Below are 15,509 nucleotides of genomic sequence, written 5' to 3'. Positions count from 1 at the left end.
TTTTCTCGTGTTTTCTGGCAGCAATAAAACGTATTTTGAATTAAATTTGCAGGTATTTGTTTTATAATTGATTGACTTTTTGTTTTTGTTGATGTGGTACATTTCGAGAAATAATATTTTTTTGTTATTGTTTTCTATTTCCAAGATCTTGACATCTGATAAATCAAATGTGTGGCCTGTTGACATTGTGTTGGAATGGTTTGCTACTGCTCAATAATTTTTCTCTGTTTTGCAGTCATTTTTTTTCTGCGTTATCTTTTGTTTTAGCCACTGTGATGTTTGCCCTATATACTGTCCATCACATTCGAGACAAGAAAGTTGGTAAATGAGATGACTCCGATTTAGAAGCGGTGTCTGGTATTTAATCTTTGAGAATAAGCTGTAATTACATATGCTATTGTATTTAGCTATTTTGATTTTAGGAGTTACACTCACCAGCAATTACATTGTTTGTTAAGCTATTAACGTAGGGCAACTTTTTGTAAATAACGGGATCTCTTGGTCGGTTATTATTAAGTTATTAAGTTAGTCGTCATGTAAGTATGAATTGCAGATTAGTTGCTTGAGAATTTTGCTCGGATAGCCGTTGTTCAAAAATATTATGTTTTTAGATCCTTTTGTATAAATATATCATTGCAAATATGCAAAGTTCTGTTCTTCATCGCAACAACGGTGTTATGTTTTTGACTTTTTGAGTGCTGGCAGAAATAATGTACCTATATCTTCCGGAGTCAGTTGGTTTCTGTTTTTTTATTGGTATCATTTGGATTGACATTTTTATTGAATTTTTTTTTACGTTTCGACAGGAGATCCATACGTCTTCCAAGAAATATTATTGACTAAAAAAATGTATTAAAAGATATACCTAATATAATTTAAGCCACCAACTTTTCTAACTAAGTTGTTCTTAAATTGTACATATTATATGTTTTGAGAAATTGTTTTTTAGTCAATAATATTTTTTAAAAAAGGCATGGAAACGTCTAAAAAAATGTGAATGCAAATGTCATAATATCACAGACAACCTTTTTTTATGAACCTAACCCCAAAAAATGCGCACATCGGAAAAGTCTAGTGATATTTTTATAACAATACAATTAGGGCTGTAGGCTGTCTTCAAGGTGACATGCGGCAAACTAATCTAACTGAGTATATGGGAGTCCCCCAAAATGTTATGTCGATTGTGGCGGCCTTTTGTGACACTGGAAGTCCAACCGAACGTCATCCAGGACGTGAGCCTGTGCAACTGCAGTTCAGGATCGATTTTTAGTCTTAACCGCTAGAAGACAACCAGTAATTACAGCACCTGAATTGATTAGCGACTTGCAGCGAGCCCACCAGGTAACCATAGACCGTGATACAGTAAGAAATTGCCTCCATGAAGCCAATATCCACAGTCGAAATTTGAATAAAATAAAAAAAAATAAAACAAAAATAAAATAAAACTAGCTGCAATAATTTGAATTTATAATCGTCTTTAGGGGCCAAACGGAACATAAAAACAACTTTTTTATCTTTGATTGATGTGTTAAATTATGTTCCGTTGTGATTTATAACATTTTTTTCGAATTTAAAATGTTATGCAAGTTCCCTTATGTTTATAAACATCGTAGTTTAAATCCATTTTTAGTGTGTTCTTATTTAAATATAAATATATGCAATTTTTTTTCGCAGAATGGTACATGTTTGATGGGCGGCATAAAGAGAATTGCCTAGGACGTCAATTGACCCAAACGCGGCCCTGTTCCGATGTGTGTACTTATAGATATAATCTATATACACTTATTGATTAAACAATAAAATAAATAAATTAAATAACTATTCCTAAATTATTAACCCAAAACCTACTTAGTCTACCTCATTAGTGTTGTCCCACTATATTTAGCGTTATGTGTATGTACTTATATAATAGCTGCATGAATACGAAAAACGTGTAGGATGTGTTTGATGCTAATCCTATTCGGACAGAAGATGGGTTTTTCATCTAAACTTGAACCAATACAACCAGGTCATTCAACTACTCGTTCTACTACATAGTATCTACAACTTGAATAAAATGCAGTCCGAATTAATGGGCAGCATTCCACCAATGGTCGACCAGAGAGCCCAGACTGTACGGTAGACGATATTTAGATTAACACTGAAACCTTTTAAACCTCCGACGTCCCTGAGGGGCATAAGGAGTTTGGAGAAAGAAGAAGTAGAAGTTATAAAATAATAGTTATTAAGGTACCAAGGGTATTATAAGGATAATAACGCTTGGAGTCAATTTTGTATAAACCGAGGGCCTTTGGCCCGAAGGATATACGTTGACCGAAAGCGTTATTATCTATAATACCCGTGGTGCCTTCAACGTTTAATGTCTGACTAAATTATTCTCTATATGCAAAAAAATTGCATTAATTTTGAATTAATTAATTTTCAAAAATAAGTACATTTATTAGCAATAGTCGTAACGTAATTGTGGTAACCATAATTTTACTAAGGTTGTTATTTGTCAAATTGACAGAATTTAACTAGTTATTCAAATTTAATACCCTAGGGCGTTATTTTTGAAAGTACCGCCCTAGGGCATTATATCATACTTAACTGACTTCGAAATCAAATAATATACCAGTCGGACATTAATATACTAAATGCGATTTAAGAATAAACGAGTGTAAAATATCGTCATTAAAAAAACTAGATATTATATTTTTAAAGACATTTACATTCTAAAAAAGTACATACACAAATATTATAGAGAAAGGTACGAAGAAAAGATAGGAAAGAACAAGCAGAGAAGATGAAGCTACAATAACCTTGAAGTGAAGGATAGAGGTATAGTGTAATAAAACAGAGTTAAAGAAACTGATACCGATAAAGAGACTGATGTGAAACATAGTGAAGGTCAATGCGAGTGAGTAGTACAGAAGGTATATTGGCGAGTATTATCAATAGAAAATTGTGTTACATTATGTTTAACATCACCGCTGGCGAAATAGTACACCGACTTAGCGCTTACCGATTGTTTCGCTTTTGTGGAGAAATCTTCACTGTTTTCTTTGACCTACATCAATGCTTCTGGCTGTAAATTTAGGCGTGGGTATTCATTAACGACATACCTAATTTAAATTCTTAAAAGGTTTAACGGTATTCCTCTAAATTTTGACATTAGTTTTTTTCTCTTCCGATTTCCGATTTGCAGTATCGATGAATGGGAATCATTGTTGGATTTATGTAGATCAACGATGATTGATATTATACAAAGACGAAAGTATAAACGGAAACTAAACAGTTTTTTTTTAATATTTAGCTTACTTAATGCCTTGTCAACTAATGGCCATTGGCATGGTACATTTGATTTTTCAATCAGATACCTAATGTAGTGTGTAGTGTGTGTGTTGAGTAAATGTCTTTTTACTCAACTTTAAATGTTTGTAAAGTCGACTTTATTGTCTTTAAAAAGAGACGCTAATTGTATCCGAACGTATTCGGTCCCTCCACTCCAGTTAGTACCGATCCCACAAGGACTTCTGATCCAGCAGAGATTCGAGCTCACAACCCCTGAATCCAAAGGTAGGCGCTCTTACCACTGAGCCACAGAGGGGGTAAACAGTCTTAAAACATTAAAGCAAGAGTCATATTATCATGCCCGCACCGTTCCGGCACGTAGCGTTTCGTTTCCGAAAAATATTGATTTTAATGGTTTTAAATATGAACAATTCATACTGTCCGGGGCGTATACAGTACCTGGCCAAATTATTAGGCCAAGCAAGGAAAAATTTAATATATGAAGTTATTTCTCTCACGATTATGAATAAATTTGAAAAAATACAGTTTTGTTCCTTTTTTATGAATATTAACTATTAAGGTGCGTATCCATTAGGTTCGCTGCTCTGTGCTCGCAGCAACTGTTCCAATCGATACGGCATGCGCTCCTTTACATATAAAGGTGCATATCCATGAGGTTCGCCGCTCCGAGCTCCTGAAACTGCTCCACATAGTGGAAACGTTGGCGCTCCTGGACGATGCAACAGTGCGCGCTCCGCCTCGCGCTCCAATCGGTGGCGGTTTGTATGTAGAGGAGCGCATGCCGTATCCATTGGAGCAGTTGAAAGGAGCGCGGAGCAGCAAACCTCATGGATATGCACCTTAAAGTTAATACATTGTCATATTCACAAAAAAGGAACAAAACGGTATTTTTTCAAATATTCATAATCATAAGAGAAATAACTTCATATAGCAAATTTTTCTTTGCTTGGCCTAATAATTTGGCCAGGTACTGTAGTATAAGACAACTCTTTGTAAAATCAGGTTTTTCGGAGACTACACTACGTGCTGGAACGGTGCGGGCATGATGATATGATTCTTGTGTGATGATTAATAAACAATGTGTGTAGATACCCACTTACACATTCTAAAGGTAAATAAAAGAAAACTGTTATTTACAAAAGAAGCAAAGTTAAGGTAAGTTTTGAAGTTTTTTGTGAAATTGTAAACAAAAAACAAAAATATAAGGCGTACTACCATCGACATCGATGGATATGTACAAAAGAGAACATGACTAATTGCTAATAAAATAATAATGGTTAACAAATTTTCAAAAACTGCTATTTTTTGCATTTTTGTTTATTTATGAGGTCAAAATCAAGTAAAACATATTATTATATTTTCTTTAAATTATTGTTTACGGTTGCCTACCTATATTCTGGCTATATGAAGGGTAAATATAAATATTACAGCTAACGTAAATACGCACGCATAAACTACTTACGTTTAAAAAAATTATCCTTATTGCGCTAAAATCCCACTCTCGATTTGAAAACGCAATTTACAGAAATTCTTGTACAGTAATGTTTAATGAACCAACAATCTCGTTAGCCTCCGGACAGGCAAACGAGTTTCTTGCAATTCCTTTACGAAACGGTCTTATCAACATAAAGTTTAGATTCCTCTAATCGAACATTGTATTATATTTCTGTTGTTGCTGTTATTGTTAACAAGCAACAGTGGAAATGAAACGATGATTTGCAAAAAATATTGCAAAAAATTATGTTTAAACATTTCGATGTTCAGTTAGCCAACTGCGATAAAAAATTCTCCGAATGCGTTTCCTCAAGAAAAGATCGTACACTATAAATACTGGACCTAAATATTGAAGATTCTTCCTAGTCAGTCATCGTTCACCTGTTTTGAAATGTAGTCTACATACCTTAATGGTGATCTACCCCGGGCTCTCTCTCTTTGCAAAATCCCTTGCAATATCAGCTTCTCTAGACCAGGGGTCACAAATTAGATTCCTTGAGGGTCCGTTTCGAAAACCTATGACAATTCCGTGGTCCGGATTTAATACTACCTGGGTCTGGTTGTTCTTGTTCTAATTCGGTTTTTTTGCGGATTCTTGTTAAAAATTATCCCCTATAAACAAATCAGAAGGGTGCCTTGCAAAATTTTTGGGTAGAAATTATTTAACAATTTTGTGTAACAAAACCAAAACATCACCTTTTTTGCCCACGAAAATATGTTTTTAGCATTTTTAGGTCATCCTAAACAAACAAGATCTTCTCATTTTTCTCAAAACTTGAAGATTTCGAGTTTTCACCGATTTAGAATCTGAAAAATTCGAAAATTAGCATTTTCGCAGCTTGAACACTCATATGTAAATTATTATTTTTGCGGTAGTCATATGCCTAAAATGAAGTTTAAACATTCAATTTCAAGATTCTGATAAGTAATCGGGGCTTATTTCAATTTAGACCGTTGTTTATATTTGCTTATTTAATTAGCACATTGAAAATAATTAAATAAATGATTAAAAAACTATGTTAATAATAAATTATAGAATTTTAATAAATGTCAAGTATTTGTTGGGAATTTTTCGCATAAGTACGTATGATACATGTATAAAAACGACAGAGACGCACGATAAAATGCGACAAAGACGCACCACAAAGTGCGACGCCCGGCGGCTGTAATGTCGAATGGAGAGCCATAATTAACAATTAAAAAACAACGGTCAATATTGAAATAAGCCCCGACTACGCATAATAGACAAGGCGGAAACGGCGGGTTCGTTGGGAAAAATATTCCCATGAAATATTTTTGCATAATCACATTCGTGAGACATCCCAGAATAAGGTTCAGGAAGTCGCCCACGAGAAAAGTGGGCCAATTTTTTTTTAACAATTTTTTTTTAATCAATTTGCAAAAATCAATATTTTTGGCCAGGACTAATTTTTTTTTTAGCTTTTTTGGACCATTCTGGACAAAAAAGGTCTCTTATAATTTTTCTCTAAAGTTGATCTTTTTCGAGTTATAAGCAAGTTAAAATTTGAAAAACGCGAAAATGGCCATTTTTAAGACTTAGTAACTCGGTCAAAAATTATTATTTTGAAAGTCAGAAAGTGACTAAGTTAAAGTTTAAAGTCGCCGTTACATGATCCTGAAGAAATCTGTGTCATTAATTTACTACTAAGCTGTTATTTTTAATTAATAACAATGAGTGGTTACATCGTATTGATGCTGCTGTAAATGTGAGTGCGAGTAAGATGCACAATTGGACTGCTGGAATGGCTTCTCTCTCGCACTCAGCATTTACAGCCCCGCACACGTGCATGGCGCGTATTATTATTACTTAAAAATAACAGCTTAGTAATAAAATAATGACAAAAATTTCTTCAGGATCTTATAGGGGGGGCTTTAAACTTTAATTTAGTCATATATTGACTTTCATAATAATAGCTTTTAACCGAGTTATTAAGCCTTGAAAATCGCCATTTTTAGTTTTTTTCAATTTTAAATTGCTTATAAGTCAAAAACGATCAACTTTAGAGAAAAATTATAAGAGACCTTTTTTGTCCAGAATGGCCCAAAAAATTAAAGAAAAAATTGTTCGGGCCAAAAATATTGATTCCTGAAATGTTATTAAAAAAAAATTGTTGAAAAAAAATTGGCCCACTTTTCACGTGGGCGACTTCTTGAACCTTATTCTGGGATGTCTCACGAATGTGATTATGCAAAAAAATTTCATGGGAATATTTTTCCCTTCGAACCCGCCGTTTTCGCCTTGTCTATAAGAATCTTAAAATTAAATGTATAAACTTCAATTTAGGTGCATAGCAACCTGAAATCTAATAATTTACATAATGAGTTTTCAAGCCTCGGAAATGCGTAGTTTTGCATTTTTTAGATTTTAAATCGCTTAGACTTCGAAAACTTTTGATAAAAATGACAAGAGACCTTTTTGGTTAAAAGTACCTAAAAAACTAGAAATACATTTTTGGGTACAAAAAGATAATTTTGAATTTGTTAAAAAAAATTGGGCCCCTACTGATTTGATTAAAGGGGACATTTTTAAAAAAGAAACCGAGTCAGAAAATTTTTTTATTCAGGAGCGGCCTCACAACATACATGAAGAAGAAAACTAATAATATCTGATTGTTTTGTGACCACTGTTTGAAGTGAGTTAAGTGCAACTCGTTCCCATGCGAGTTGAGATATTCATCTGTTAGCTGAGATTTGTACCGATTTTTAATAAAGTTCATTCTTGGTAAAGCGGTTTCGCATACATAAGTTGAGCTAAACATAGTACGCTATTTCATGGCCAAACATTTTCAGAATTGCTACACCTTTTATTCTGAATTTAATGTCGGTCCGCACAAAACTAGCCCACGGTCCGCATGCGGACCGCAGTCCGCTAATTGGTGACCCCTGCTCTAGACCTTCACGACGCATCACATGAGCAAAATATGCGGTGATCTTTTCGGTCACAATGTTTCGAAGCCTATTTGTAATGTGGATCTGTCTAAGAATAGACTCATTGGTTCTTCTTGAGATCCGGAGTATTCGCAACATTCTTCGCTAGCAATACATTTCAAACGCGTCTACGGTGCGGTTATTAACTTCCTAAAAGTTAGCGGAATCGCATGATAATGGATAGAGCTGTTCACTCTCATATTATGGGTTTGCAGTTGTAGTAATTGACAAGTGATTTCCATGTAATGCAAAGTTGTTCATCGCACCCAATATTAATTAATTAGTAGGTCCAATATATAAGTGGGTGCTTTCACTCGACCCAAGGAATATATATAAAATAATAACAATGTGTGTACGTGCTGGTCTGAGACTGTAAATCTAAGGTTGCCAGTATACCACGCAATCATACAATGGGTTTTAAAACTGAAATAGAGAAGAATTATTGATTTTTATTTTCTACCGTTCCAGAGCATCATTAGATAACATTACAGTGTTATTTCAATTTCTTTATTTAGTTATGGTAGAGCATAAATAAATACTTACAAAAGCACTTTGACGCCTTATACATCTTGATCACACACAATCACCGCGATCCTCATAAAATATTAAAAACAAGTATTTCCAGCAATTCTTCTAAACACAAAAACAAACTCGCGTCATTTCAAACTTGAACCTCATGCAAATCAAAAGAACCGTGAACCACTTCAGAACGTGCAAGTTTTAACCAACTAGTCTACAAATTATAAAATTGTATATTAGAATTCATGGTTGTTCTCTGCTTTAAGTTCCAGCTAATGCAATGACGCTAATGGCGGCAGAAATGAAGATTGTTGTCGAAAAAGGAAAAATTCTTAACGAACTTGAACCGTTTTTATATATAGGGAAAGATACTAAGCGATATTAAAATCGAATTAAGTAGGTGATATCGGATATTAAATAGTTTTTGGAAGAGGTGGACGAAATGATGAAATAATTATGCGCTAATGGTACTTGTTTGGGGTTTTACAAAGTTATTTTAAATTCATTAACATATGTACCTTCTGTAGGATACAGTTAAAAACAAATTTGGAATATCGACCATATTACGATAGTTGAATGATTAAATCTAATAAAATTATTTGAAATTATCGTCTATTTCTATAGAAAAATTACCTAGTTAAAGGGGAAATGTTGTTTTAACCCATTCGCTGTCAATCATACGCCAGCGAGTGATAGGTCATTTCAGTCAGGTGCCGTTCACCCGCCAGCGAGTATTAGGGTTACTTCAGTCAGGTGCTGTTCAACAGAATGGCTCCTAGCCGAGTTCCATCCTCTTCGTTAAGTAACGAATGGGTTAAAATAGACGCACACAAGCAGGTACTTAAACCTACCTTCATTTGATCATTCATCATAAATACAAGAAATATAACTTTTGTTGTTCGTCCGCTATAACTTTTCTCATGCGTCACGATTCATTTTTAAAACAAATAAAGTCAAAACATAAAGTGAAACAAACGTCGATGAGTATATACATTTGGTATACTGTGTTCTATATACTACACACATCGGCGTACGTTTTATTTTATATTTTGACTTAGTTTGTTTAAAAATGAATCGTGACGCATAGGAAAAGTTATAGAGGACGAACTTTAGCACCCTTATTCATGATTCTGCAATGACTTGAAATATCGAGTTCAGCAAACGACAATCCTAACTGTTAAAAACGATGCTTGCTCTAAACAGGGGTCGTATTTTCGAATTCATTCGAGAATGTTTCGCATACGGAAGTAGAAGAAATTCGCTCGAAATCCAGTTTCTTGTATTTTCGAATACTTAGTAATAATTGTCGTTAATATTGTCATATCAGCTGTTAGTTGTTATAGTAGGGGAGGAAAGTATGCACAATTTGCAGTTACTAGAGCGTTATGGAGTCCCATTGGGTTATAAAGGGTAGGTCCTAAAACTAAGAAAGTTAAGTTCAGTTTTCAATAAAGTGGGGGACTGTCCATTTTTTAATTTCTTTTTCAATTTCCAACAATCACTTTTTCCTATTATAGCTTTATTTATCCATAATTCGAAAAAATGTCAATGAGTTGCTTATTTTTACGTAAAGAATGCAAATCTCCAATAAAAGTTAGGGACTCCTATTTAAGATTTTAAAGTAACCCCCCACCTCTCATCTGTGGGGGCTCGTGTTTGGTGCCATTCGATAGATTTTTCAAAAAAATGTTGAATACGTGTATTTTGCAGTTTTTGGATCAGATGTTTATCTCGCGCAATAACGCGGGGTTCGTATTTAAAATTTTAAATTTACCCACCAGCCCTCTCCGTCTGGGGTCGTATTTGGTATTATTCGATGGATTTTTAAAAAATATTGAACAAATATTTTTTTAGTTTTCGATCTGACGTGCATTACGCGAAATATTCGTTTTTTTTTTTGTGAAATTTTGTGACACCCATTTCCTTACGCCCCGCTCATATCGTCAGATTTTTGAAATACACTCTTGTGCGTGTACTTAACTTACCTTATCTTAATCTGACGATTTCGAGTTTTTCTAAGGATAGAATAGATGTTTTTTCTTTCGGGCACCCTTAACGAACTCTCCTGTATTAAGAGCCAATATCGTAGAGGTACATTTACAGGATACAAGGTTTCTTCCCATCTGACGCGCTCGAGTAACTGCAAAAATCCTCGCTTGAGCTCCCTTACCATTAATCGTCATTGTATACAATATTCTTGTTAGAAGACGATCCACACTTACGTACTACTGACACTTTCCAGGGAACTCGAGATTTCGCAAATATCAGTAATGAAAATTTTACATGAAAATACAGATGATGATGATTTCGATAGAAGTGAAAAGTTTTCAGATATAATGATGAAATAATGTTATAATCAAAATGATCAAAATGTTATGTTTTGCGCTGACGTCAATTTATGAATGGAAACGTAAATCGGCATAATTGTAGATACTGGCCACGTAACAATCCTCGTTGGTTGCATTCATGCCACACACAGTATCCAGAAAAACTGAATTTATGGGCTGGAATAATAGGCGACATAATTATGGGTATCTCTTTCCTTAAGGGGAAATTGAAATGGTCCGGTGTATCGAGATTTTTGGAAAATAGTATTACCTATACCTGAGTTGGCTCAGGTATTTCCAAATCTAAGTACTTAAGGCCATCGGTACATAATTCTCAAATATTTTACGGGTATCCCTACTTTGTCTGTCTTTACACGGCAAATTATGTGTAGCAAAATTCACACTGGTATGGATATGTAAACACTACTAGAATGTCATTCTACTTGAAAATGTCATCATTAATTTAAAGAGATGGCTTTTCAATTTTCTTGGATAACTGTTATTTTTATAATTGCAAATTATTACTTCAGTTAATAAATGTGATAATTGTTTCACTAACTGTATAGCCAGTGATTGTAATAATTTATATGTACAACAAAAACTAATACTCAATCGAGAAAAGAGGAAAAGTGTTAAAGTATTTTTTAATAATATATTGTTACTACGGAACGCTTACAATTTTGAACATCTTTAACAACAAAATACTTGGATCACAGAATATATTATCCTGATGTATTCTCTGCTTCCAAAGTAATACACAATAAATAACTTTTTATTAAGTTCACGTCTTAAGAGGAAACAGTAGCGATCAACAGGTAGCGAAAACGCGTTCCAAGATTGTGGCTGTAATTTTGAATATTTTTTCGGGATATTTGACACACATATTCGTAACATAATAAAGAATGGCCGTACAGAGCCCAATTTGAAAAATATATTAATATGTGGAAATTACTCTGTAATTAAATACAATATTAAAAACGAGCCTGTACCGACATTAAGAAGAACAAAAAAATACACTTTCTTCAAATAAACTTTTTTATCCGATGCACAGATTTTGTGTCATTTTGTAACTACTAAAATTTTTTATTTCATTAGTAGTTCCAAAATGACACAAAATCTAGGCATCGGATAAAAAAGTTTATTTGAAGAAAGTGTATTTTTTTGTTCTTCTTAATGTCGGTACAGGCTCGTTTTTTTAATATTGTATTTAATTACAGAGTAATTTCCACATATTAATATATTTTTCAAATTGGGCTCTGTACCGCCATTCTTTATTATGTTACGAATATGTGTGTCAAATATCCCGAAAAAATATTCAAAATTACAGCCACAATCTTGGAACGCGTTTTCGCTACCTGTTGATCGCTACTGTTTCACCTTAAATCAATTATTTATCAAATAGTAGTTCGACCGAGTAGTTCGACCGCCGTTGAGTGAACACGTATGTTGACCTGCTGTGTTACTGTTAATTAACCAAGTGTTGTTAATATATTATTCTTCGAACTTTTTCAATCTTCTTCTAAAAAAGTTAAAAGTATCTACTAAATTTTCACTTAATTTTTTCTTTTTCGACAATCAGCAACTTGAAATAAGAAGTGCGGCCGACGTATCTATTAAACAACTTTGTCAAGATCAAACTTTTATTAAATCCATCGTCGATAGTGTTTCTGCTGGTATAGTGCAAATTTTAAATAGCAAACTTGATGTTTATGAGAAAAAGATCGACGACCTAAAAACTGAAATAACAAAAATAAAAACTGACCACGAAGTCGAAATACAGACAATTAAGGCAAGCCTAATTGACTTAAACAAAAAAGGGGATTCCTTCGATATGATAAAAATAACGACAGAGTTGAACCAAATTAAAAGAAAAGAAAGTAATATTTTAATATTTGGTGTTCCTGAAACTGAAATTCATTTGCAAGCTTATATTGAAAATATGTTTACAGCTATATCAATGAATCGAAATCCGCAATTAAATGGTTTACATGTTTCCCGTTTAGGTCTACAACCGTCAGCCAACTCAAATAAATGTCGTCCAATTAAAGTTACGTTTCCGAATAGTAACCAAGTGACTAATTTTTTAAAGCTAAATCCCAAACTCAAATCATTAGACTGTTATAAGAATATATATATGAGGTCAGATCAAACTGTTATGCAACGTGAGTATACTTCAAAAATCAAAAAGGAACTTAGCGATCGTTTGGCAGCAGGTGAAAAAAATTTGATTATAAAATACAAAAATAATCTACCATTTATTGTCTCAAAAAACCTGTAGTATCATCCACTGGATCACCGAAAAATAATGACAACCTTTTTGTATACTATCAAAACTGTCGCAGTCTAAATTCGAAAACAACTATATTTTTTCAAAATGTCCTAATATCACAATATCACATTATTGCAATCACAGAATCTTGGCTTCGGGATGGAGTACGCAGTAGTGAACTATTTCCTGAAGACACCTACACAGTTTATCGTAAAGATCGAAGTTTTGGCAAGTTTGGAGGAGGAGTGATTTTTGCTGTAAATAATAACGTGTGTCATTCAGAACAACATAGTGTAGTGTTTCCTATAGAAAAAATTGATGTTTTATGTGTTAAAGTTTTCAAAACCAATATCAAACCAATCTTCTTTATAACAGTTTATATTCCACCTAACGTGAGATTTAGTGAGTATTCTGATTTTTTTGACTATATTGAAACTTTCCATGAAACTCATGAGGTCGTTTTGATTGGAGATTTTAATTTAACAGATCTTGCGGCATATTATGTTAATAATAGTCAAATAACTCCTTTAATTAATAGATTTGTTCAACTATTAAACTATACAGATTCTGTACAATGTAACAAAATAAAAAATATACATGGAAAGATATTAGATTTGATTGTAACACCGTCAGTTTTTAGTTGCGAAGTTACACCTGAAGTCAATGCCTTAGTTCCTATTGATTATCATCATCCTGCTTTAACTTGTTATTTTCCGTATGAAGTCAAAGAAGATGAATATTTTGTTCCGAATCAGAAACGTCTTAATTTTAGAAAATATAACGTAAATAAATTTAACAAACTTTTAACCGAAATGGACTGGAGTCATTTAAAACATTTTTCAGATGTAGATTCTGCTGTAGATTCGTTTAGTTTGTCTCTCCAAGAAATTATAGATAAATGTGTTCCACTTAGTTCAACTAGATCTCAAAAATATCCAGCATGGTTTACATCTGAAATAATCGCCAAAGTTAAACGTAAACATCATTATCTGAGAATGTATAGACGAAGTAAATAATGTTTTTACCTCCAACGAGCTAAAGATCTCAGGAGAACTATTAAATTAGAAATACAACTAGAATATAAAAAATTTACTGAAAGATCCCAAAATTCTTTTAAGTCAGATGCGAGACAATTTTGGAACTTTGTTAATGCCAAAAATAATAAATCACGGATACCTGGTCTGATGAAATACGGTAGTGATAAGTTTACCACGAGTCAAGATATAGTAAACGCATTTGCAAACTTCTTTAAGAGTGTTTATATTTCTGATAGTAATAGCTCTCCTTCTGTTACATCTTATTTTAATTATAATCCAAGTTCTTATATTAATATCGGTAAAATTACCAGTAACGATATTATGGAAGGTGCAAAGAAATTAAAAAATAAATTTTCCTGAGGTCCTGATAATTTTCCTGTTTCGATACTTAAATGTCACGTCGAGTCATTCATAGAACCACTTGTTGTAATTTTTAACCTCATTCTTAAGACAACAGCATTTCCAGCTGCGTGGAAAAATACAAGAGTTTGTCCTATTTTTAAATCAGGTTCAAACTCTGATATATCTAACTATCGACCTATCGCTCTTATATCAGCATTCTCTAAATTGTTCGAAATTATCTTGACAGATTACTTGTATGCTCATGTGCGTTGTTTGATTACCAGCAGTCAACATGGTTTTGTGAAAGCTCGGAGTACGGCAACAAATCTTTGTATATTTACAGAATATGTTTCGTCAGCTTTAGATTCAAGACAACAGGTGGACGTCATATACACTGATTTCAGTAAAGCATTTGACCGAGTCTCACACAATAAATTGCTAACAAAATTAGATCAGTTTGGAATTTCCAATAACTTTCAAATATTACTGAAATCATATTTAACTGATAGGAGTTTGTTCGTAGAATATCAAGGCTTTCGATCTTTTCGTTTTGTTGCCACGTCTGGAGTACCTCAGGGGTCAAATCTGGGTCCCTTATTATTTCTCCTTTTTGTTAATGATATCTGCTCCATCGTAGACTCTGAAACACTGTTGTACGCGGACGATATGAAAATATTTCGCAAAATTAACCATATTTCCGACTGCGTTAAACTTCAACAGGATATCTCTGCCATTAATGAATGGTGTTTCGATAATCAACTATCCTTAAATATAAAGAAATGTAAAGTAATGTCCTATACCCGAAAGATCAATAACATACATTTCGATTATAAGGTCAACAACATTTTACTGTCTTTTACCTCAGAGTTTAAAGATCTTGGTGTTATATTTGACAGTAAATTAACATTCTCAACTCATATTAATACCGTGGTCTCTAAAGCAACCAAATCTTTAGGATATATTATTAGAAGCTGCAGAGATGTAACGTCTGTGGAAGCTTTGCGTAGTTTATATTTTGGACTAGTTAGTAGTAAACTTAATTACTGCAGCGTGGTATGGAATCCTAATCATGCAGAACTTGTCTCTAATCTTGAATCTGTTCAAAAAAGATTCTTAAGATATTGTTACCTCAAAAAATATAACAGATATCCGGTTAGAGGCTATAGCTATAATTTACTCCTTTCTGAGTTTGGATTCCATTCACTGCGTAAGCAGCGTGAAATAAACGGCCTAATATTCATCTTCAAAATTGTCAATTGCCTAATTAATAGCAATGTT

At 33.3% G+C, this 15,509-nt stretch overlaps 1 protein-coding gene across 3 annotated transcripts in view; it reads right to left on the bottom strand.

Annotated features, from left to right (window-relative positions):
- Nucleotides 1-15,509, bottom strand: part of LOC114333418 (lysosome membrane protein 2) — a 705,292-nt gene that overhangs the window by 169,344 nt on the left and 520,439 nt on the right. The window contains exon 1 of one of the 3 annotated variants that reach the window (XM_028283289.1): nucleotides 8,281-8,320. The exons of the other annotated variants lie outside the window; for them this stretch is intronic. Within the exon in view, the coding sequence (XP_028139090.1) occupies nucleotides 8,281-8,305 (25 nt within the window). The 5' untranslated portion in view covers nucleotides 8,306-8,320. Of the gene's footprint in view, nucleotides 1-8,280; nucleotides 8,321-15,509 lie in introns of those variants that run through there. 3 annotated transcript variants of the gene reach the window in all.

This window comes from Diabrotica virgifera, chromosome 3 (genome assembly GCF_917563875.1).
Source record: "Diabrotica virgifera virgifera chromosome 3, PGI_DIABVI_V3a".
Classification (NCBI taxonomy): domain Eukaryota; kingdom Metazoa; phylum Arthropoda; class Insecta; order Coleoptera; family Chrysomelidae; genus Diabrotica; species Diabrotica virgifera.
The sequence above is the reverse complement of the archived record's forward strand: the minus strand, read 5'-3'. Positions and strand labels throughout refer to the sequence as shown.